The 21,182-nt window shown below is 41.1% G+C and overlaps 2 protein-coding genes across 2 annotated transcripts; one reads left to right on the top strand and one right to left on the bottom strand.

The window, feature by feature from the left end:
* The first annotated feature begins 304 nt into the window (after positions 1–304).
* Positions 305–4,680, top strand: LOC121608337 (ADP-ribosylation factor-like 2 binding protein). The gene is made up of 7 exons (XM_041939592.1): positions 305–376; positions 723–792; positions 1,027–1,088; positions 1,580–1,686; positions 3,248–3,333; positions 3,526–3,622; positions 3,912–4,680. Exons 1-7 carry the CDS (start codon positions 358–360, stop codon positions 4,008–4,010), a joined length of 540 nt encoding a protein of 179 aa, XP_041795526.1. The 5' UTR covers positions 305–357; the 3' UTR covers positions 4,011–4,680.
* Positions 4,681–4,779: 99 nt separating this feature from the next.
* On the bottom strand, positions 4,780–13,383 carry LOC121608292 (plasmolipin). Its single transcript, XM_041939515.1, has 4 exons — positions 12,884–13,383; positions 8,794–8,967; positions 8,319–8,435; positions 4,780–7,530 (listed from the first exon to the last, which is right to left on the bottom strand). Exons 1-4 carry the CDS (start codon positions 13,037–13,039, stop codon positions 7,423–7,425), a joined length of 555 nt encoding a protein of 184 aa, XP_041795449.1. The 5' UTR covers positions 13,040–13,383; the 3' UTR covers positions 4,780–7,422.
* Between the last annotated feature and the right edge of the window lie 7,799 nt (positions 13,384–21,182).

A 21,182-nucleotide genomic window follows, 5' to 3' on the forward strand; every position in this document is an offset into this window, starting at 1 on the left:
GTGATAATCTCATTATTCAAAACTGTTTTGCCAGTTTTTGCAGAAACACGTGGCCTTAGCATGTGTCAGTAAGCAAAATGTGTAGATCTTAATATAAATGCGTTTACACAGATATTAATTCTTAAACATAACAGTCGACCACAACCAAGGAAACGTTAGAAAACCATACTTAAACTGTTGGAGTGATAGCAAAGACTAGTCCCACCTACGTGTGCCGTATGATATTAGACGGGAACTAACATTCACAGATTTTGTTCCACCGGACGAGACGCAAAGGCGCACACATGTTCGGCGTTTCCTTGGAAACGACGTTACGTTTGGTTTTTACTATCCACGTTAACGATTTATTTGAATAACATGGACATCCAGGAAAAAAGTAAGTAATTTATATTCACTTAACTAACATTAATGTAGCTCAGTGAAGGTGTAAAGGCAAACGTCTAGTTCGCGAACATGCGAAATGTAGCTAACAAACCCTGACAGTTCGTATTCCTGTTCGCTACATGTGTTCAGCTAATGTTAGCTAAGCTTCACTTAGCCAGACAGCTAACGTTATTGTTCATTAACGGCCAAAACCAATCACGCCTGACAGGAAGCTTTGTAACTGAATATCAAGGGGGGGGGGGGCGATTTTGGCATTTGCTTGTTAGCGGAGCTGTTTACCATAGCGGCGAAAACGCAAAAATTAAAAACATTCAGTGTTGCTGTCCCTCATTCTCCAGATATCCGGAGCTGTGGAGAGAACAGCGTAGAGATGGTTGACGTGGACGAAGAAAACTTTGCTATTTCCAGGTGGGTTGTCTCCAGCTGCTTCTATGCCCTGTGAGGCAAGCAAAAATCGAGTCTTAACACTGTCAGGAGAAGTTTTAAGTCAGACCTTGATTACTGTCTTGATTGTATTGTTGATCGGCTCACAGCAGGCCCTCCTTGACTCTGCTGTAACGTTATGTTAAACTAATAGTTCTGACTGCCTCATATCATTTAAGTCTACGTTTAACTTTAACTCACTTCCTTTTCTTCCTCCAGTTCCTCAGCTGCAGACGCAGCTTTTGATGCTGTCATTGGCTGCATAGAGGACATCATCATGGGTAGGATTTTTTCAATGCTTTATAGTACTTTGTCTTGAATGATGACCTTTTCAGCAACCTGACAATAAGCTTGACATTGTCTTTTATTGTAAAACATATCTCATCAGTCTTTGTACTAAATGGACGGTCATGAAAATGAAGGCCTCTGCATCTTTTGAGGCCTATTACAAATAAATTAGGATTTAGGTTCTTAAAGTGTTTCAAGCAATGTAGTCAAGTCTTTTTTTTTGTTTTGTTTTTTTGTTCAGTGAAAGAACTATGAATTCAAGCTCAAATACTTAAATAAAACAATCAGAGAGCCCAGTGTTTGCAAAACAAGAAAACTATTTTTATCCTATGTGTATGACAGAAAAGTGTACAGTTTCCATATTTTATCCTGACATTTTCTCAAAGGCCAGTCTGCTAAGCTATCTGAAGAATAGAAATCTTAAGTGCCTACCCAAGTAATGGTGAAGATTTGTGATGATCTGCATGTCCATCACTTTTTTTAGAGGAGGACTTTCAGCAGCTTCAGCAAAGCTTCTTGGAGAAGCACTATGTGGAGTTTGAGGACTCTGATGAGAACAAGCTCAGCTACACGCCCATCTTTAATGAATATGTGAGTTCCTGGGCATCTTGCTGTGATCAAATAACTCCCATTCCTGTTGTTAAGTGCAGTCTCTGCAGATTTGTGTCATGTTGATGGGCAAACACAAAATCACAGGTTTATTTAAAAGCAAACATAACAGACAACAAATACCTTGTCTGTTTTTAGCTCAAATAGTGGCATGTCCAGCTAGCAGTGGCACTTCAGGTGGCCACTGGCCTGCCATGGCAGCTGCCACAGTTTGAGACAGCTGCCACTGATTTGACACTGTTTGTGGTGTAGTGCAAAGCTTTCTGGCTGAAAGGCTTCAGGAAAGTAGGTGACATATATCCCATTATAGTTTGTATAAAATAATTTCAACCCAGTCTACAGTAAAGTTTTGTGGTTAAATTTGACTGAACAGCATTAGTTTGTTCTAAGAATGCTGTTTAACTGAGATTCCTTTGAAAATGTCTATGAAGTCTGTCACAAGGAAACCATTTGGGCCCAAGTCTATTTTATTAAAGAAAATAAAACAGAAAATGGTTTCTGTGCAATTGGAAAGACTGCAGTCACTGATGGCAATCAGCAGTCCATCTTTGTTGTCGTGTAACACATAAAGCTTCTGTTTCATCCCAACATGACATACTCTTCACAACAGCTGGAAGGCCTGAAGCCTCTCCCACCATCTTTCTATTTTGCACTATGCAGCTAATGTACCTGTAGATGGTGCTGCAGATTGTAGCCCTGGACCTGCTGGTGCTGTGCTGATCAGGGTCACAAAAAAAAAACAAACGTTTTTTCAGTTCAAGTGAAGGTTGAAAATATTAACATTAACATTAATATATATACCTTAATGTGATCATGCTTTAAACTCTGATAAGTAAAACATCATTTCAGTGCCAAGTAATCACAGTAGTGTTGCTCTGCATTTTTCAGAAAAAAAGACATCAATTGATTCTTATGACACATATTTATTTCCTCAGCATCAAGTCATAGCAAACTGCCATATGAATCAAACGGTGGTCAGAACACACTTGATTTGATCGACTTTGACTTGAATGAATTTGACAGCCGAGATTCATCATCTTGGCATATTAAAACTAATTGTAGTAGAAATATATTGTAATAAACATGGGTTTTGTAGATTTGGCAGGAAAGCGCTGCCACTAAGTCAGAACCGTCAATGAACCACAGAATGCAGATATAACCAAAAAATTCAATACAATACAATACCATTTTTTAAATTCTTACCCCGGAGACAAAGCATCTACATCATGTGAGCTACACAAGGCGTGGCATTGGCGGGCTTACTGCCCCCATCTCAGGAGATGTTGACACAGTGCAGGCCATACATAATAACATAGACCCAACAACTCAGTGATGAAATTTGTTACTATTTTTAGAATCAATTTAATCAATCAGTTGTTTCAGCCCTAGCATAGTTACCTTCAGGAATATGACGGTTGTAACACCTTTTCTATCATTTCAGCCGACAACTCCATCAAAGATTCTGACTTTTTGCTGACTGCCTGTGATAGCCAGGAAGGTAAACTAAGCCCAAGTCATAATAATGCTCATGGCTGTTGTGTAGGTGGATCTGCTGGAGAAATACCTGGAGCAGCAGCTGGTGGAGAGGCTCCCTGGCTTCAACATGAACACTTTCATAGAGCTGCTCATGTAAGATGTGACATCACACTCTGTTTTCTTTCCTCTACAGCAACTTAGCCACTTTAATTCAATTGTTGCTCATGCAGGAGTTTGTTTAGTGCACCGGTTTTCCTCATGTTATTTTGCAACAAACAACTGGGTGGCACAAAATTACAATAAAAATGTGATGAGAATTACCACATGTCTTTCTTCCATCTGAAGGCAACACAAAGAGGAGGTGCCAGGTGACATCTTTGACATGCTGCTGACATTCACTGACTTTATGGCCTTCAAGGAGATGTTTCTGGAATACAGAACTGTGAGTTGTCTGCAACCTGGAGTACATCTTTAAACCCCTTTTTAGTGAGAGTCTCAACAAGAAAAAAAATATTTAAATTCATTGATTTTCTGCTTCCTGGTAGGCATATTGACAATTGGTGCCATATTCCAAAACTATAAACTGGTTTCTTTGTAGATGAGCCCCAGCCTATGTTCAAGTACTTTGAATCTTGACTCATTTGTGTTGGTTAATCAGAAACGTGTAGTTAGGACTCCTGTTTATAATACTTTGCTTTAATACCAGCTGCATGAATCTTCTGTGTTTCTAGGAGAAAGAGGGACGAGGTTTGGACCTGAGCCAAGGACTGGTGGTCACATCTCTGATCCCTGCAGGCTCCAAACACACCAGCTCCACTGAATCGCAGTGACACTCAAAAGAAAAAAAACACCTCACTTGCCTCCTCATCCATGTGTTTATGTAAAATTTTCTTCAGACTTGAGAAAGTAGTTTTCAGTGGTTTTTGGGAGTTTTGTACTTGATGCTGACAAGGGTGCCCCCAGAAATTTTGCATAGGGATGGCCAGGTGTTGCTACTGAAAATCTTGAGATGACACACCCAGATGCTGGTGATTGGGCAGCACCTGAGACAGTTGTTATACATAATTGATGGGAGTTAGGGCAGCAATTGTATTGGGGTGGCCATGGCCCCCCTCAGCGGCACCCCTGGATGGTGAACTGCTGGATGCACTTCCCATAAATCTACAATCTGTGTACAAATGGCCCCTAACAGCAAATTCACGTATGTTATGTGTGTTTGAGAGCCTCTATGTGAAGATGGTGTATGTTTTATAACGTTTTAAATTATTTTGTCAGTTTGAAAGTCATGGGATTGAGTTTAATCACTGAGTTTAATGTCCCTAGTGTGTGTGTGTGTGTGTGTGTGTGTGTGTGCGCGCGCGTGCGCGTCCGTGCGTGTGTGCGCGCGTGCCTGCTAAGTGTTTTCCATTAGTCTTAACATGACAGCTGTACAAAAAAAGTATATAGTATATTTATGTCCCTGGTGAAATTGTTGATTTGTTAGTAAAAATGTATTTTCAAATAAATGGGTGAAAGCCTTACATTGAAAACACCAAGTGCTTTATTTGAACACTTGTATGGTTGAGCCACAGGACTCACCACATATCTAATGAAGGCACATACAACAGGAATTCAGCGCTGTATTGTATAGATCAAAAAATATGCTCCACACTCTTTCTCAGTGGATGATATTCATTAAGTCATTAATGTCCTACAGCATGTTTAAATACATTTGATTACAACAGTCAATTTTTGCATGTACATTTTTCAATTTTTGGCTTGGATCATGGGCTCATGAGTTTCTATGGGAGCCTGAATATTCAGCACAGGAAATCAAAGTGGATTCCTGCAGACACTGCTTACAGGCATTCTTCACAGCATCTTCACTGCAGTGTCAGGTTATCAGTGCCACCAGACAGAAAGCTAACACAGGAGACACACACGTTAGGACATGGAGTTGTTCTGGTACAGACTTCAGTACTGTACTCACCAGACTAACCAATGCAAGAACAACCACACTCTGTAAACAAGATGTATTCAAATTTATTCTAAATTCTGAATAATTATAATACATTATTATTATTGATGATAAAAAAATTATCAAGATTTGTGAGAGTGGCAGAATGTGTTATTCAGAATATGAACACATAACTGCATTTACTCTGCAGTTCAAATCACTTTTTTGGTTTTGTTTTGCATTTTAACATCTTGTTGCATTGTTGGGTGAGCTTACTTTAAAGGAATAGTTTAACATGTTGGAAATGTTATCTGCTGCCACTTTGCACGTTGAGTTTGAAGCTGCATCCAGCAGCCATTAGTTTAGCTTCCAGCTTCCAGCAAGCAAAACTTACACAGCACGTTTCATTCCAGGCTGAGGCACAATGTGAGTGGAGTGTAAAGACAGAACATTAGACATAAGCAGAGACGAATAAAACAAACAAATAATACATGTGACTTAAAATAAGATAATTAAAACCAGGAACTGACCAGTAAAAAGCAAAAAGAAAGCTGACAACTGAAAAATGAGACACATGAGTCAAAACCAATGAAAGAAGTAATATGACCTGCACACCAGACTACTGAAAGGTGCAGCTAAAAAGGGATGTTTTCAGTTTAGTTCTGAAAGATGAAGCATACCTAACATGAACTGGGAGGATGTTCCAGTCGCCCTGAGCATAAAAGCTAAAAGCAGTGTCAGCAGTTTTCGTGGAGGCCCGGGGAATAACTGGATGGTCTGGTCCAGATGACCCGAGGGCTCATAGCTCAGCAGCATGTCAGAGAGACACTGGGGTGCCAGGCTGTGTAGGGCCTTAAAAACAAGCATTAGAATTTGAAAATTAATTCTAAAGTGTGCTGTGAAGGCAGCATGACGACCTCACCACAGCTGTGGTCATATTTCCTTTGTCTAGTTCAAACTCTGGCAGCTGCGTTCTGGAGCAGCCGCAGTGGATTGACACGCTTTTTAAATATTGCTGTGATCTTCCTGAGCTAAAAAGCTCCTCACCTTCACAAGATTTCTGAAATGATCAAATCCAGTCTGGACTCTGCTGTTAATGCGACTCTGGAAATGAGGTCAGCGTCCAGAATGACCGCAAGGTTTCTGACCCGTGTGACGCTTTCCAGAGACTGCTGGGACTATTTAAAGCACGTATCCTGTCTGCTGGCTATGCACCCAATTTTAGTCCAATCCAGCTGAAATTCCCAAGACGAGCACTAACATCAAAACTTTTGAGGTGTGATGAAAACCAGCCCAGTGCTGACCCAGATAGGCCAGCCCAGACAAATCTCCCCAGTAAAATACCATGATCGATATTGTCAAATACCACACTTCTATCCAGTAATACTAAAATAGAAACTACCAGTGTCAATATTTAGTCTTAAATCATTAATAATTTTGACCAACGCTGTTACTGCACTAAAATTGGGGCAAAAGCCAGACTGGCAGAGATCCTGCGCTTTGGTCCGTTAACTGCTTGTGGACGGCTTTTTAAATCATTTTGCTTTGGGAACAGGAGGTGAGAGATTGGTCAGTTGTTATTAATAATAGGTGGGTCTAGCGTGAGCTTCTTTTAAAGTGATTTAACAATTGAAGATTTGAGAGAGATGGTAAAAACAGCAGATTGTAAAGAGGTGTTTACTATGATTAAAGTAGCCTTAACCTCTGTGTAAACACTGTGTGAAACTTTAATAAAACAGGATGTGATCATTTGCTAGTCCTTTATGACAGATACTCAACTGAAAACAGCACAAAGACAACATGTTTCATGTTTTACCTCATTAACTTCATTGACTTTTGTAAATATGTTTATTCTGAACCCATGGTCTCACCAAGAAGTTAACTGTTGACACTATTGGCTTTATTTGTATGATTAATGTACTGTTATTGGGAAGGCCTGATTTTGTGGACAGTTGACCAGATCCCCTTCATAAAAGTGTTGTGTTGTTGAGATACAGTATCAATAGTCCAGTCCTGATACACTGTGAAATTCATTTTCAGAATGTGAAAATCAAAGTTTATTGAGTTTGACTGAAGAGCAATGTATAGATATCATCTGTCTGAATTAGGTTTCATCTTATTGTTAATGCTGGGGTTAAGCTCAGGTCAGGATTTGGGTTACCACAGTCAGCAGTAATAGTCAAATGACACTGTGCTGGCAGTTGAGTATCAACACTGGACTATTCAAAAAAACATAATATTTAAGGGAAAGAGAGGGAAGGAGTTTGTTTTTTTTCTCCCAGGATCAGCATCACAGAGTTTGAGTCCTAGGTCGGCACTGTGTTGGTGGCACTGTTTCCTCCATCTCCCCTCCAGTCCAGATAGGAGAAGAAAGCACTGGCCCCGTACAGCACCGTCACCACAGCACCAAAAAACTGAACAGACAGACAGACAGACAGACAGACAGACAGACAGAGACATTGAGATAGAAAATGGAAAAAAAGAGAAAATTACACAACTTTAATGACTTCGGGAGGCAAAGCAAAGGTCTCAGCTCTTCAACATCTGACATCAACGCCTGTATCAAAGATTTACATCTTTACTTATTCACATCTATAGAGTCCAGGTTCTTGTGAATTACGAGCTTTAACAAGGCCTCAACCTGCCATTCTACCTGCGAAACACGAAGGTATCTCCACTGGTATGCCTCAAAGTCAGTAAAATGCAGCTGATAAGAGTTTGTGGCAGAACATAAGTTAGGGCCGTGTGTGTGTGTTAAATCATGTAAATGCTCGCAGAGCTGTAAACCAGCTTGGACTTTAGCCTGCAGAATAGACTATACTGGTGAGATTTCTATTTGCTCCCCAACATCCGCCTCCCTCTCTTTTTTTTCCTTGATTGAACATTGACTTCAAACAGCGGAGGGAGGAGTGAGCGGCCGCTGTGGTGCAAAGGTAAGTAGGCCTCGCCCTGCATCTTACTGTGCCTCTCTCACAGGTGTGTGTACCTGCCACAGCCTGATAAGTAAACACGCTATGTGAAACACACCTACTCAAACAGTGATGGCAGTGAGAGGAGGGAGGGAAAACAGCCAAAGTGTGCCCAGTGTTCAAACTTTAGATGACTGAATGAATGTATGGCGGAAGACTCTCCAGGCCTAGCTTTTTGGGTGATCTCGCAGTGTTTCTTGCATGTTTAGTGTTGGTGGTGTCAGGCATCTTACAGCGGCGGCTGCCAAATGTCCATAGAAATAGCTGTGGAAAAAGGGCTGCACAGACGCCGCGTTGGTCAGGAAGGCGGTCAGATAGAGGACCGTGGCTACGCCGTGGTACACCATCACCTAGCAGAAGACGAGAAACATTAGCCACATTTCCTCAGAGCTTCTTCTGGCTGTGCCGTTCTGTTGTGTTTTTCCTTGAATCACAGCCCCAGCATTCTCATTTCATAACCTACTTCACTGTGCTATTTTGACCTCAACCTCAAATCGTCCTTGACTCTTCACATTTCAGTCCAAATCCTGTTGCCTCCTTCTTTTCTCTATTTCTCTCGACTTATTGCTGTCGTTGTGCTGCTGTGATGACTGAATATTCTCTTATCTTATCAAAACACATTTGATCTAGTTACCCTGGAATCTTTGAATAGCAGTGAAGCACCCCTTCATGACTGACTCATCACTCCCTCCCCTCCTCCTTCCCTACCGTCAGCAGCCAGGGGACAGCGGTGAGCTTTTGCTGGGCGCCGAACAGGATCATGAAGAAGAGGATGGTGGTGAGGATCCACAGAGTGACAGCCACAAACATCACCCAACCATACGCTGGCACCACAGAGTAGTAGGTGCTGGCTATCAGCGCCCAGTGGAGCAGCCCCAGAAACTAGAGGGGAGACAGAGAGAAAGCAAGATGCACCAGCGAGATGAAGAGAGAGATAAAGTGCATTCAAACCAAAAAAATGGAACTGTAAAAAAAAAGTGGACTATACAAAAGGACAAGTTCAAATTTTGTATCATATGTCTGGCTTTAGCTGCTAAACTCTCCACTATGTTCACTAGCTACTTGCTAGCTAGCTTTGTCTGTCTGGTGCTGGGCAGGTAGTGTAACCTGGGTTTTTAGAGCTTTTCAGCTAAAAGTTAAGTTCATCCTCAGAGGAACCTGAACATATGAAACCGATTTTTTGGCAATCCATCCAGTAGTTGTTGAGACATTGCAGTCAAAACCACGAGTGTCAACCTGCTGGTGGCGCTAGAGGAAAAGTCAGGGCATCACCAATGTCAGCAGGTTTCATCCTCTGGGGACCATTAATATCTGTTCACAATTTCACATCAATCCGTCCAATAGTTGTTCAGATATTTCAGTCGAGTGTAAAACGTGACGGACGCCGTCACAAACAAAGATCTTGTTTGTTTAAAGTACATTAATGTCTGAGATTTAGGCCACCAAAATCCACCATATAGTCATCCAGACAGGAACCACACAGGCCTCCTCTCTTTGCCTCTGTGTCTCTCTGCTTCTGTCCCACGAGAAAGGACACAAAAAGACAGTCTATTAAATGTGCAGAGATCAGGTTTCACGTTTTACGCACCTGATACACACAGCAGGTACTCTGATGGTGCTGACCTTTACAAAGCACTGATCTGTTCTGAACGAGCGACAGAAGAAAACCCTAACTTCCTGACTATAACTAAAATGTTACTGTGATCCACAGCTGGGAGCAAGTTGGTTGTCTAACATCACGTGTTTAATATCACCACACTGCCATGACACCAAGGGTTGTAAAACAATTAGTAGTATTAGAAAAGCATCTTTTCATTGCTCGTGTTCAGATATCAAGTTACACCACGCACTCTGCAACAAGTTTCAGTATTCAGACATTGTGCAGATGTGTTTTTTAATGCAATATACATGGAGCATGTTATTTATTGCACTGATGTGTGATTTATCATAGACCTAGTACCTTGAAATAATACTTTTTTCCACTCTCATTGAGTACTCTACATATCAGCAAATAATAGTTTCTACTGTGACATATACATATTTTATTTCTGTGCAACATCATTAATGCTGTAGTCACTTTATGCATTCATTGTGCAATCTGTGTATCGTCTGTGAAAGTCAACAGAATTCTTGACAGTACATTTTTATGGCAATTTTTCTTACAGTTCTTGGCAATATATACTTTTTATTATATATTTTTAACATATTTTTATTTCTTTTAATAGTCCTGTGTATAAAATGTACATATATATAGTTCAGCTTCTATTTCGTATTTTGTATTTCTCTATTTCTGTTGCTATTTTTTTTTCCAACTGCCATTACCTGCTGCTGTAACAACTGAATTTCCCCTGCTGGGGATTAATAAAGTGTGTCTTGTCTTATCTTATCTTATCTTATCTTATGTTAACACTTTCTGCAGATGAATGAATGCAGTGTCAGAGAAAGAAAGATGTTTGGTTTGGATAAAATGTTTCAAACAACTACTCCATCTAATCCCTTTTTTGCTCCTTTTACTTTTTATATTGTTGTTGCTCTGTATGCGTATAGGGAGAATGGAAAATTATATTGCCAAACACACTCACTCACACACACACAGTCCATTCAGTGGTGAGTTTGTGACGGTCACCTTAAGTGAAGTTTAGCCATTAGCTCAATGAAGAATCCACCTGGGAACCACCTCACTTTATTCTCAGCTCTGTGATAAAAGCACAGTGGCACCACCACTGCATAATAACTTTCAGAGTAATGAGTATGCATAATTTGCCTCTATCTAATATTCTACACAGAGCTTTATTATCTGTCAGTCATTTAAAGCTACATGAAAGATTTAATTCAGACGTATAAATTGTGCTCTTGCTCAATTCAATACACTCTGCATTTGGTGCTATAGTCTTGCTTGGCCTGGTGTGCCCAGTAGTTAGTGGTGGCTAATGTTAACAGACCTACAACTACTGAATCAGTTTTCTGACTTCATGACATTTCAGTGGTTTTAAGACAGGTGTAAAAGTAAGCAGGGGTGGTCTTGCTTTAAAGCTTCAATAGTTTGTTATTAACAATGGATGAAAATGCTACGTGAAATAAAGGTGGAAGTGCAGTGACAATCCACCAGATCATCATCACCTGATCATCACCAGTTCCACCCTTTAAACTTAACGTGTGTCATAATTGCGAGACTGTGTTGGCAGCCTATTAACCTTTGAACATCATAACAAAAGCCATTTAAACATTAAGCAAACAACACAATGACATCTGCCACAGTGGCAACTAACAATAAGTTAGCTCACATTAGCTAAGTAACACTTGAAACATTCTCACCTCCACACTTACCTGCCACACCTCACAAACTTTACACTACTAAAGAAACTGGCCCTACTACTACAATACCATCAATAACCAGTAAAGCCTGCAACTCATGAAGCATGGAGAGGTGAAAATGTTTAACAGTCAGATCATATACAGAATAAACACTGTCCTTCTATCCCTTACGACAAAGCTATAGGTTCAGTGGAATAAAGTTAAACAACTTAAAGGCGATGCTACCAAATGGTAAGTGTATGTACGCTAAATATCTGACCCACTGGGAATGCGATGTCAGAGGGGTGTGACAGCAGGGCCTTCAAGGGACAAAGTTCTCCTCGGCCCGTCATTATGCAGCCAGTCACATGTCCTCTGTGTGGACAGAGCTTAGCACTCATAAACCACTCTGACCAGCGGTTTGAGCTGAAGCTCAATTCAACCTTGGAACCAAATATTAGAGCAACCATAACAAACCTGTCCTGCTGCCTCTCACAATCAAATTTCACCTCACTAGAGTACATAAAGACAAATCCTTATCAGTTTCGTTTTCAGCTCTCACCTCTTGACCAGGCATGGCTGCGTAACTAACCTGGCGCACACTGCCGAGCAAAACAGCAGAAGCTTTGAAGTGTAACAATCCTGCTTTTTGTTGAAAGATGGTCATTCGTGGTGCATAAACCGAAGCTTGTTGACATGCATTCAAATCCCTTTGGCATCAGATAAAGAGTGGAGGTATACAAATATCTTTATCTAAAGCAGCTGCAATGTTCACTGCAACTTGGATAGTTTATCACAAAGTGTGGTTTGCCTTTAAGTCCTCTCCTCAACAGTGAATATAACGGGTTTCATGTTTAACAAACTCATCTATGACTGGTCCCAGATTACCTGCTGTCTATACACACACTGGCTCTTTACTTTAACACACTGGTGCCTCCGTTACATGAGAGTAAGACATGACAGGCAGTTTTTAGTTCATTGTTGAGTCTATTATATTGGACCAAGTCAACTTCCAAATTGCAAAATTGTTTATATTTTCTTACCCTCAACAAAGACTACAAAAAGACCAAAATCAACAATATATTGATCCTAAAGTATTGCCTGTATATCTGAGGCCTGTTGTGTCTCATTCCTCTGCATCATAGAGCTCCATTATTGTCAAAAAAAACATGTCACACTGTTGCGGTGGGTGACATGTTCCTTCATGATGAACATGGGCCCTGTAGTTTACTGTGACTTATCACACACACACTGGCCTGCTTCCATAAATACTCTCCACAGCTCCAAATGTGTATCAATGTGCAGCTGAAACGAATCCCCAACAAATTCTCTCTTTACTTTGATTTTAGTAACGTTTCCTAAAAGCTGCAGAGGCCTGCTGTTTTAGGAAAGTACTTTCTAAAAAATTAAACTATATATTTCCACAGATGGGTTAAGAAAGTGTTTGGAGCTGCACCAACACGCAGATTAGAGTAGAACAGAATAAAAACAGTTTGATACGTACTATTTCTGCCATCATGAGGATGGCTGGGATGCTTCGGATGAAGGATATGTCCATCATAGTGGTGACCTGTGTAGCCAGTCCTCCGAGGCTGTTGCCCCCCTGCTGAGAGTGGGGCGAGCTGGTCTCCGTGGTAACCTTGGATGGGAAGTCTTCCATGATCGCTCAGCTTATGTGAAGATGGGTGTGTCAAAACAAATTCCTTAAGAATGAAGATTCAGTCTCAGAATAACGTCTGTGAAGCAAGTTTTCCTCCTCCAACAGTTTTCACTCCTCAAAAAATACCTGAATGTTGGGATTCAGTAAGCACTGACCACATCCACTGGTGGCAGAAGCAAAAGTAAAGCTTCAAATTATTGTTCAGTTATGTTAAAAAGCAACCATTAAATCTAGAGCATTATATTAAAACCAATCTGCAAAGTCTTGATTGTTAAAAAAGATAAGAAAAAGAATAGAAAAGGTCCAATGAGTTAAAGAGGAGCCCTCCAGTGAAGTCTCATGGCTCAGATATCCAACAGTCACTCTCTCCACCTGCGCTGACAGGTGTCTAATGGAGGAGGTGTGAGTCTCTCTGCACTTTGCCCTCTCTCTCTCTCTCTCTCTCTCTCTCTCTCTCTCCCTCTCTTTCTCTCTCTCTCTCTCTTTCTCTCTCTCCCTCTCTCTCTCTCCCACACACACACACACACACACACACACACACACACAATGAGTGTTCTCTCTATCTGCTTTGGTCTGTCCCTCTTTTGCCATCTCTAGCTCCTCCTGACACCCCCCATATGGCTTTCAGAGGCCTCTCGCCTGAGTGACTCATTAATGTGTTTGAAAAGCTGGAGGAGGGGGACAATAAGAAAAGAAAGAACGGACTCTGACGCCCTCTTGCTGTGGATGTTTTTGGACGTGGATCTCTATCCTTGACGTATATCTTGATGAGACAAAGGGGTGAGGTTGGATCCTGCTGTGCTGAGTTTAATAAATGACACATGATCATTTTTTTAATCAAAAGCAAAATCCTTTTACTTCTCTCCCTGGCTGTACTTTCCTTTAGTTCTTTCTCTGTCACCTGTCCACCCTATAGACTGATGCATAGCTCCCTGTTAAATCTAAATCTTATCTAAACAGCTCTAAATGGTAAAGCACCATCTTATCATAAAGAGCTCATAGCACCCTATTACACCACTAGAACAATGTGTTCCAGAGCCTTTAACTACCTGCTCTCCTGTGGAACCATCTTTCAGTCTCTGTACAGTCTCTATGTTTAAGACTATAGGCTTAAAACTTTCCTTTTTTATAAAGCTTACAGGTAGGGCTGGCTCAGGCTTGCCTTGGACCAGGTTTAGACTGTGCAGCATACACTGAGCTCCTCTCACTGCTGTGGCCTGACCCCCATGCATATAGAAGTGTGTGTGTCTGTTATTATGATAGCTGTTATTCATATTATTGCCACTGCTGTGAATAAAACCACTGCCTCTATAGGATTGACTATGACGTTCTTCATAGTATTCTTCACATTCTTATAACACATATGTGGTCAGCGTTAGTCTGTTTCATGGCTCAGCAGCAACAGCAACTCATCTTAAAACATGGCTCTCTTGCTCCCTCTGCTGGTGTTTAAACTTAAAGTAGCACAAAATGTGCACCCACCAGGCAATTGTTTGCTAGGACTCTGCTGTGTACTCAGAGACTGTAAAATTGTTTTTCTTCTTCACTCATCAGTTCTTAAGCATAATACTTGCAGTTAGGATTTAACTCAATGTCCTGAACTGATATGTTCAAGATAGTGTCTACACTGTCAGGAATACTTTTGAAGAAATGACTTTACACATTACTCACAATCAAGCATCAATTTGCAACTCACATCTGGACGGTAGTGTGGTGATTTTGTCATGAGTGGTGGTGATCAGCAATGACCTTCTGTGTGTGTGTTGTTGATGTGGAGTCAGGCATGTCCTGATGCTTTCCGACAACTGCTAATGCATTTTGCACATCTGTCACATACAACAAAGAAGCAGACTTTTCTTGTGTACTTGTATATGTGTCTGAGATTAGCATCTGATTTCATTGATTTTTCATATGTGAATGTTTACCTCTTGACCATGCACTTCTCCTACACCCTAACAACATAATAACTGAGTTTATTTTTTCCACTAATCATTTTGAGCAATTACTAGTTACAGACCGTACAAACTGTTGTGACATCATGATCAAGCTAAGGGACAGAAGAAAAACGTTTGTGTTGGTGTCGTAGATACATGAGTCATCTCACTATGCTACTGCTTCCTCCCAGTGGTGATCAATAGAGGCGTCATTTCACAGGAATCTGACAAAATTCTCACTAACAGTGCAGGGCGGTGTCTACTTCCTAAATTCTGTTCTTGCTGCCGGTCGATAAGAAAGCTACGCTCTGGAAATGCTACAGGTTTGACCAATGTGTTGATGATGAACAGTAACAGTAGGCCTAACCCTACTGACTGCTGTTTATTCAGTAAAAACTCAATCAATTCCAGATTTAAGGGGCAGTTCATATATGTATGGACAATATACAATAATGTGTTTTTTAAATTATTAAAATGAGCCTGTGTTAACTGAATAAATGGTTTCATAAGGTTCCTTAAATCCTTGTGGAGAAAGACAAGCATCATCAGACTGTAACAGCTGAATTTGACTGAAGGGCACTTGTGACTTGAATTTCTTCTCAAGTCTACAGGGAAAAGATAGAAATTGTTTTTCTTGTTGATTTCTAGCCAACCATGGACAGTCAGGATTAGTGCTTCTCTCCTCTGTGTCATGGAATTATATTTGAGCCCACCAAGCATCTGTATACTGTACAGAAGCAGGGGAGGGTCCAAAAATATTGTCCAAGGTAATTTTTGCATACAAGATTTGGTCTTTATATTAAAACATGTATTTACAAAGATTGTATTTGTACAAACAGATGATATTCATAGATTATGAACATACCTGTTAGTAATGCTGTTTTATTTTCGTGTGCAGTTTTTTATGTGTATAAATGTATTTTTTCATTGCCTTTTTTGCAATAGCAAGGCAATGGAAAATAAAAAAATAAGAAGTTGACTATATATATGTACATCTTCATATATGTACATCTTCTGTGAAAAATATATTTCAATGGAAAATATTGAGAAATATTGAAAAATTGCACAACGATATATACATGAGAAATGTAGGATGGAAAACAGTGTAGACTTAGATGTAAATAACGTGGAAAGACTAGAGAAATGTATTGCTAGTATAAAGTGGTTCAACCAAACACACACACACACACACACACCACATACATCCTCAGAGGACTGTAGGTTTTTGTTTGCTGATGTCAGAGGTCAGAGGTGAGCTGAGGTGAGGTGGAGTAAGTGACTGTTTTGGGCTACGTGTGTGTGTGTGTGTGTGTGTGTCAGAAAGGTGGGAGGGCCATCCTTTTGCTGTATAAATACAAAATGTGCTGACGTATGACTTGAAGCTTGGATGTGATATATGACCCATCCTAATTCCTGCAAGTGCAAGTCTAGCTAGAACAGGGATCAGGCCAAATAAAAAAAAAAATCAATACAATAATGAAATAATTTCTTTCATCTTTCTTTATTGTCCGTCTGGATATATCATAGTTATGTTCAGTACTACACTGAGTTATTCTTTTGCAGTTGTGTTTCTGGTAATCTAGATGAAAGCAAGTCTAATATTCTCTCTCTGTTAGTTCTGAGCTCCTGAGGGAAATATCTGGCTCTAAATGCTAAAGCTGCTAAATGCTCCACTACATTAACCAGCTTGTCTGCTGTTTGCTGCTGAGCAGGTACGGTAGTGTCCAATGGGTTTTTAGAGATGTCTCACTGGAAACAGCTGCTGGCTGCCGACTGCACTTGAAAACAACACTGATGAGAGCGGTGAGAATAAACCAAATCATTTTCATGCCGTAAAATCACAAAGCTGATAGTTGCTAAAGCTTCATAGAGTTAAGGGGAAGTGCAGAATCTGGCAGAAATTCTCCAATGGTTTGTTGCTACGAGCAGGCCCATTAGTAAAACCTATAGTTTGTCATTTAACCCAGAGTTAATATGAAAATATGAATTCATTTCTTGTCTTCGTTCCAAAATGTTTCCAAGACATCATGCCAAATTCTTTTTTGAGGGAAAACGCTGACTTTGTGATGCCACCCAGACAAACAAAAAGAATATGAAATGATGGTACAACAACCCATTTTATAAATTCTATTCTACCAGCAGCACCGGAGCAACCTGCTCCGTAGATGTAGGTGTTTTTGTACTGTGGGTGCACTCAACAGATGATGTCAGTTTCCCTTGTACCGCCCCCCTGAGCCATGTCCACCACATAAGAGCTAGGAGTGGAACAGGCTCCTCAGACAATACCTGGTGTTCTCCATTGTTTCATTTATCTGGTTCAGCAAAGGTAGATTTCTCTCCCTGTTCCTGTAGTTGTAGGGGTATGCTCGTCGCTGCTTGCCTGATTTGTTCCTTGTTTGGTCAGTTTGAGTCAAGGTTCTTAGACAGGGTGCGCAAAGTTGTCTGAATTTTCCGACCCATCCACAGGACTGATTCTGGTAGAGGAAGACGAGTGGCCCTGTATGTGGAAGTAGATGGCCGCCCACCCAGAGCCTGGTTCTGCTCGAGGCTTCTGCCCAATAAAAGGAAGTTTTTCCTCGCCACTGTTGCAAAGTGCTTGCTCATGAGGGAACTGTTGGATCTCCGTAGCTAAAAAGTTTGGTCTGTACCTGCTCTATATGTGTCAGAAAGTGGGGTTTCAGGGAAACGAGGTTTGAACCTAGATGCAGACACGAGGGAGGGATGGAGCAATTCAAAGGAGTTTATTAACTAAGGTGATGAACACAGGTAGGCAAGTAATAGTCCAAACAAAAGTCCAAAGTCCCAAAAGGTTAACAAAAGGAAATCCACTATGGGGTCTAACAACTTGAGTCCAAAAACGAGAAAATGAAGCAAAAGACCAAAACCAAAAATTACTGGAAAACACGTGGGTAGTCAGACATAACATAGGGAAGGAAGAACACAGGGAAACACTGAACAAACACTTACAAAGAACGTGGCATGGCTCACAGACAAAGACAACACTAGAAGAACACTAACAACGGACGTGGCTTGGCTAAAGACACTAAAGAAACACATGAAACCTGGCCTGGCATGGGAACAAAGACAATACTAGAAAGCACTTACAAGGAGCATGACAATATGGAAAGTGTCCTGAGACAACTTCAGTTGTGATTTGGCGCTAAATAAATAAAACTGAATTGAACTGAATTGTATATCATCAAATCAATCAAAAGCCTAAATTTTTGTATTTTCAAGATATTTTCCATTTTCATTTTAATATAGTCATTGAACACCCATATGAGTACGTGAAAAATGGAAATGCAATTTGGATTATTGCTTTTTTCATTTCAATTTGTACCAAGATAATTATAATTAGATTTTAATTTTCAAGTTGGCATTTTCATTTTAATTTAGTCCCCTACAGACCTCCATACAACATTGCATGGTTTAGAGCCCTCTTTTCTATTACGCTTTAGAACAGGGACAGCAGCACAGTGCCACTGTCACTAACTGCATTAACATACTGCAGTGTTTAAATTTCATCATGCAGCTCCTGACATTTTTAGTTTGTACTCTGTGTCACATCCAGGCAGTCAGCAAAAGCAGCATGAGTGTGTGTATGTGCATGAGTGTGTAATGCACTGCATTTTTAGTCCCTGCCCATCAGTGTGTCAGTCTGTTGTGTCTCACACTTTGGTGTGATATAGAGCCTGAGGTCAGCCAAAGACCTCGTTTTCCTGAAACATGACCTGTGGGTGTGTACGTGTGTATGCATATCTGTGTGTGTGTGTGTGTGTGTGTGTGTGCGCGTGCCAGATGATGTGGTGTACCTCCCTGATGAGAAGCTCCTCCAGGAGTATGTAATGAATGAAGATGGAGTAATTTACATGGGGACCTGGGATTACATCAATAGTATTCCCTGGAACTATGGACAGGTAACACACACACACGGGTTGGCTATGTCTGTGCCTGTGAGTTGTCACAGCAGTGTGACAGTGGAGACTCGGGGCTTCAGTATCAGGACAGTTTGTTGGACAGAGGAAACTTGTGGATGGGAGGTGTCAGAATGTAACCAAACCACACAAACAAGGGCTTGTTCCTTCACAACTCGCTGGGAGGGCAGAGAGGAAGACAAACAGACAGACGGCAGATGAACAGGCAGAAAGTGGTCCAACAGACACTCACGCACACAGACTGACCGATGGGAAACAAATGTGATGGAAATCTGTTTTCTAAAAGCTTGAGAAGCCTCTCCTGGGTTTCATGTTTCTCTGAGTTTGAGGACCACATGATGGACATCTGTTTTGAAGTCTTGGACAACTCAAAGGGTGCCCTGAAAAACTCGGAGCTGGACACTGAGAACAGATCTGATCCTGTCTATGTCAGCAGGATGATCACTGCGATGGTGATGATCTCTTCTACTCTGTTCAAACAAGTGACGGTTTAACAGCAGAGCAAGAAATAAGCATCTGCATTTAGTTTTCTCTTCTTTCTTTCGCACGTTTGATTCTTTAGTGATCTGAAATGTCACAAATATAAAGGCGGCAGCGACCTGTCCTGAGAACTACACTACAGAGAGGAGATATGCCAGCTCACCCAGTGGTATTCAGCCAACAACCTGGTGCTGAACACAGGGAAGACCAAGGAGGTCATTGTGGATTTCAGGAGGTCCAGAAAGACGGATCACGCCCCACTCCTCATGGACGGAGAAGTGGTGGAGCGTGTGGACAACATCAAGTTCCTGGGCCTCCACATCACATCTGACCTCTCCTGGTCCATGAACACCTCCCGCCTGGTGAAGAAGGCACAACAAAGGCTCTTCTTCCTCAGGAAACTGAAACCGGCTGGACTCTCCTCTTCTTGCTCGTCAACTTCTACAGGGCCACAATTGAAAGCATCTTCTGCCTCAGTGTGACAGTGTGGTATGGCAGCTGCATGTCACAGGAGAGGAAACAACTGGCACGGGTGGTTAAAACTGCACAGGGCATCGTGGGCTGCCCCCTTCCTGACCTGGACTCTATATATGAAGGCCGGGTCAGGAAGAGGGCAAGATCCATCGCCACGGACCCCAGCCATCCGGGCCACAGACTGTTTGTACCACTTCCATCAGGAAAGCGGTACAGGAACATCACTACAGACTGAGGGACAGCTTCTTCCCCAGAGCTGTTAGAGCTATCACCCCCAGCAGCCCCTCACTGCAGTGAGAGACTGTGAGAACTGTGAACCACTGCACACCGCACTTTACACCTACACCTTCACCTCCACCTCCACCTTCTGTGTACGTAACATTTAAGTACACACACGCTTACCTAATTGTCAGCTGCATTTCAGTATATACATTTTAGTATATATTCAGCTGTTTTTAGTATATTTTATTGTGTTAGTATATTTTTATTGTCTTAGTATATGTTCATTTCTGGTATATTTTTATTTCATTTACGAATACTTTTACTGCATGTTGGTTTATTTTATTCTAGTATCTTAATTTTACTTTCATATCTTTCTTATTATTTTGTTTCTAACATGGGGGTTGCAATGCAAATTTCATTGACATGTCATGCTCAATGACAATAAAGAATCTTGAAATCTTGAATCTTGAGAACAGTTTCTAGGCTCGTTTCCTGTCACTGCATCAACTATCTAATGGGTCAGGACATGTGAAACAAAGTCTTACAATCAGGAGATTAAACAGTATATCCTATATAGTGTTGTTGAATGCTGTATACTGAGCTTACTGTGATTATAATGAATGAGGGTTTTCCAGCTAACCGCAGGATATTTGTAGTGTAGAGTGACATCTTCTCTGTAGTCACCGTAAGAAGCTTGGCTTTGTTTCATGTGATCTCTGCTCGTAGTCATCTGTTCAGACTCATGCTTAGCATTGGTCATCATGGATCAACATGGCTCCAAGAAGGAGAGGGAGGTGTAGGAAAAGGCAGGACGCCGGGTCACAGAGCCGACCAGTGAGAACCAGGACAGCTGCAGCTGTCAATCAAGCATGCGAAGCCTGTGTGTGGGACAGACTTTGATGAGACTGTGGAGGTGTGGAGTGCTCAGACTGCAGCTGAATGGATGACCGGACCGCTGTATGCAAGAAATCTGTAATTCATTCACTGACAGTACATCTCATGTAGAATACTTTGCTCTGTGCAGTTTAAAATAATGTTGCCAATAGCCAACCCATACCTTCGTCAATGTTAACAACATGTCAGATCGAATGAATACTT

The sequence above is a fragment of the Chelmon rostratus genome, chromosome 6 (assembly GCF_017976325.1).
Source record: "Chelmon rostratus isolate fCheRos1 chromosome 6, fCheRos1.pri, whole genome shotgun sequence".
Taxonomy (NCBI): Eukaryota; Metazoa; Chordata; class Actinopteri; order Chaetodontiformes; family Chaetodontidae; genus Chelmon; species Chelmon rostratus.

What these genes read in the sequence shown, in the direction of transcription:
- LOC121608337 (XM_041939592.1), top strand. An exon ending in CGCCCATCTTTAATGAATAT is followed by an intron (nt 1,687 to 3,247) that starts GTGAGTTCCTGG and finishes GCTGTTGTGTAG; the next exon opens with GTGGATCTGCTGGAGAAATA. An exon ending in ACTTTCATAGAGCTGCTCAT is followed by an intron (nt 3,334 to 3,525) that starts GTAAGATGTGAC and finishes TTCCATCTGAAG; the next exon opens with GCAACACAAAGAGGAGGTGC.
- LOC121608292 (XM_041939515.1), bottom strand. Translation starts at nt 13,039, where the DNA reads ATGGAAGACTTCCCATCCAAGGTTACCACGGAGACCAGCTCGCCCCAC. An exon ending in CTGTCCCCTGGCTGCTGACG is followed by an intron (nt 8,436 to 8,793) that starts GTAGGGAAGGAG and finishes GTCTTCTGCTAG; the next exon opens with GTGATGGTGTACCACGGCGT. An exon ending in GACATTTGGCAGCCGCCGCT is followed by an intron (nt 7,531 to 8,318) that starts GTAAGATGCCTG and finishes CTGTCTGTTCAG; the next exon opens with TTTTTTGGTGCTGTGGTGAC.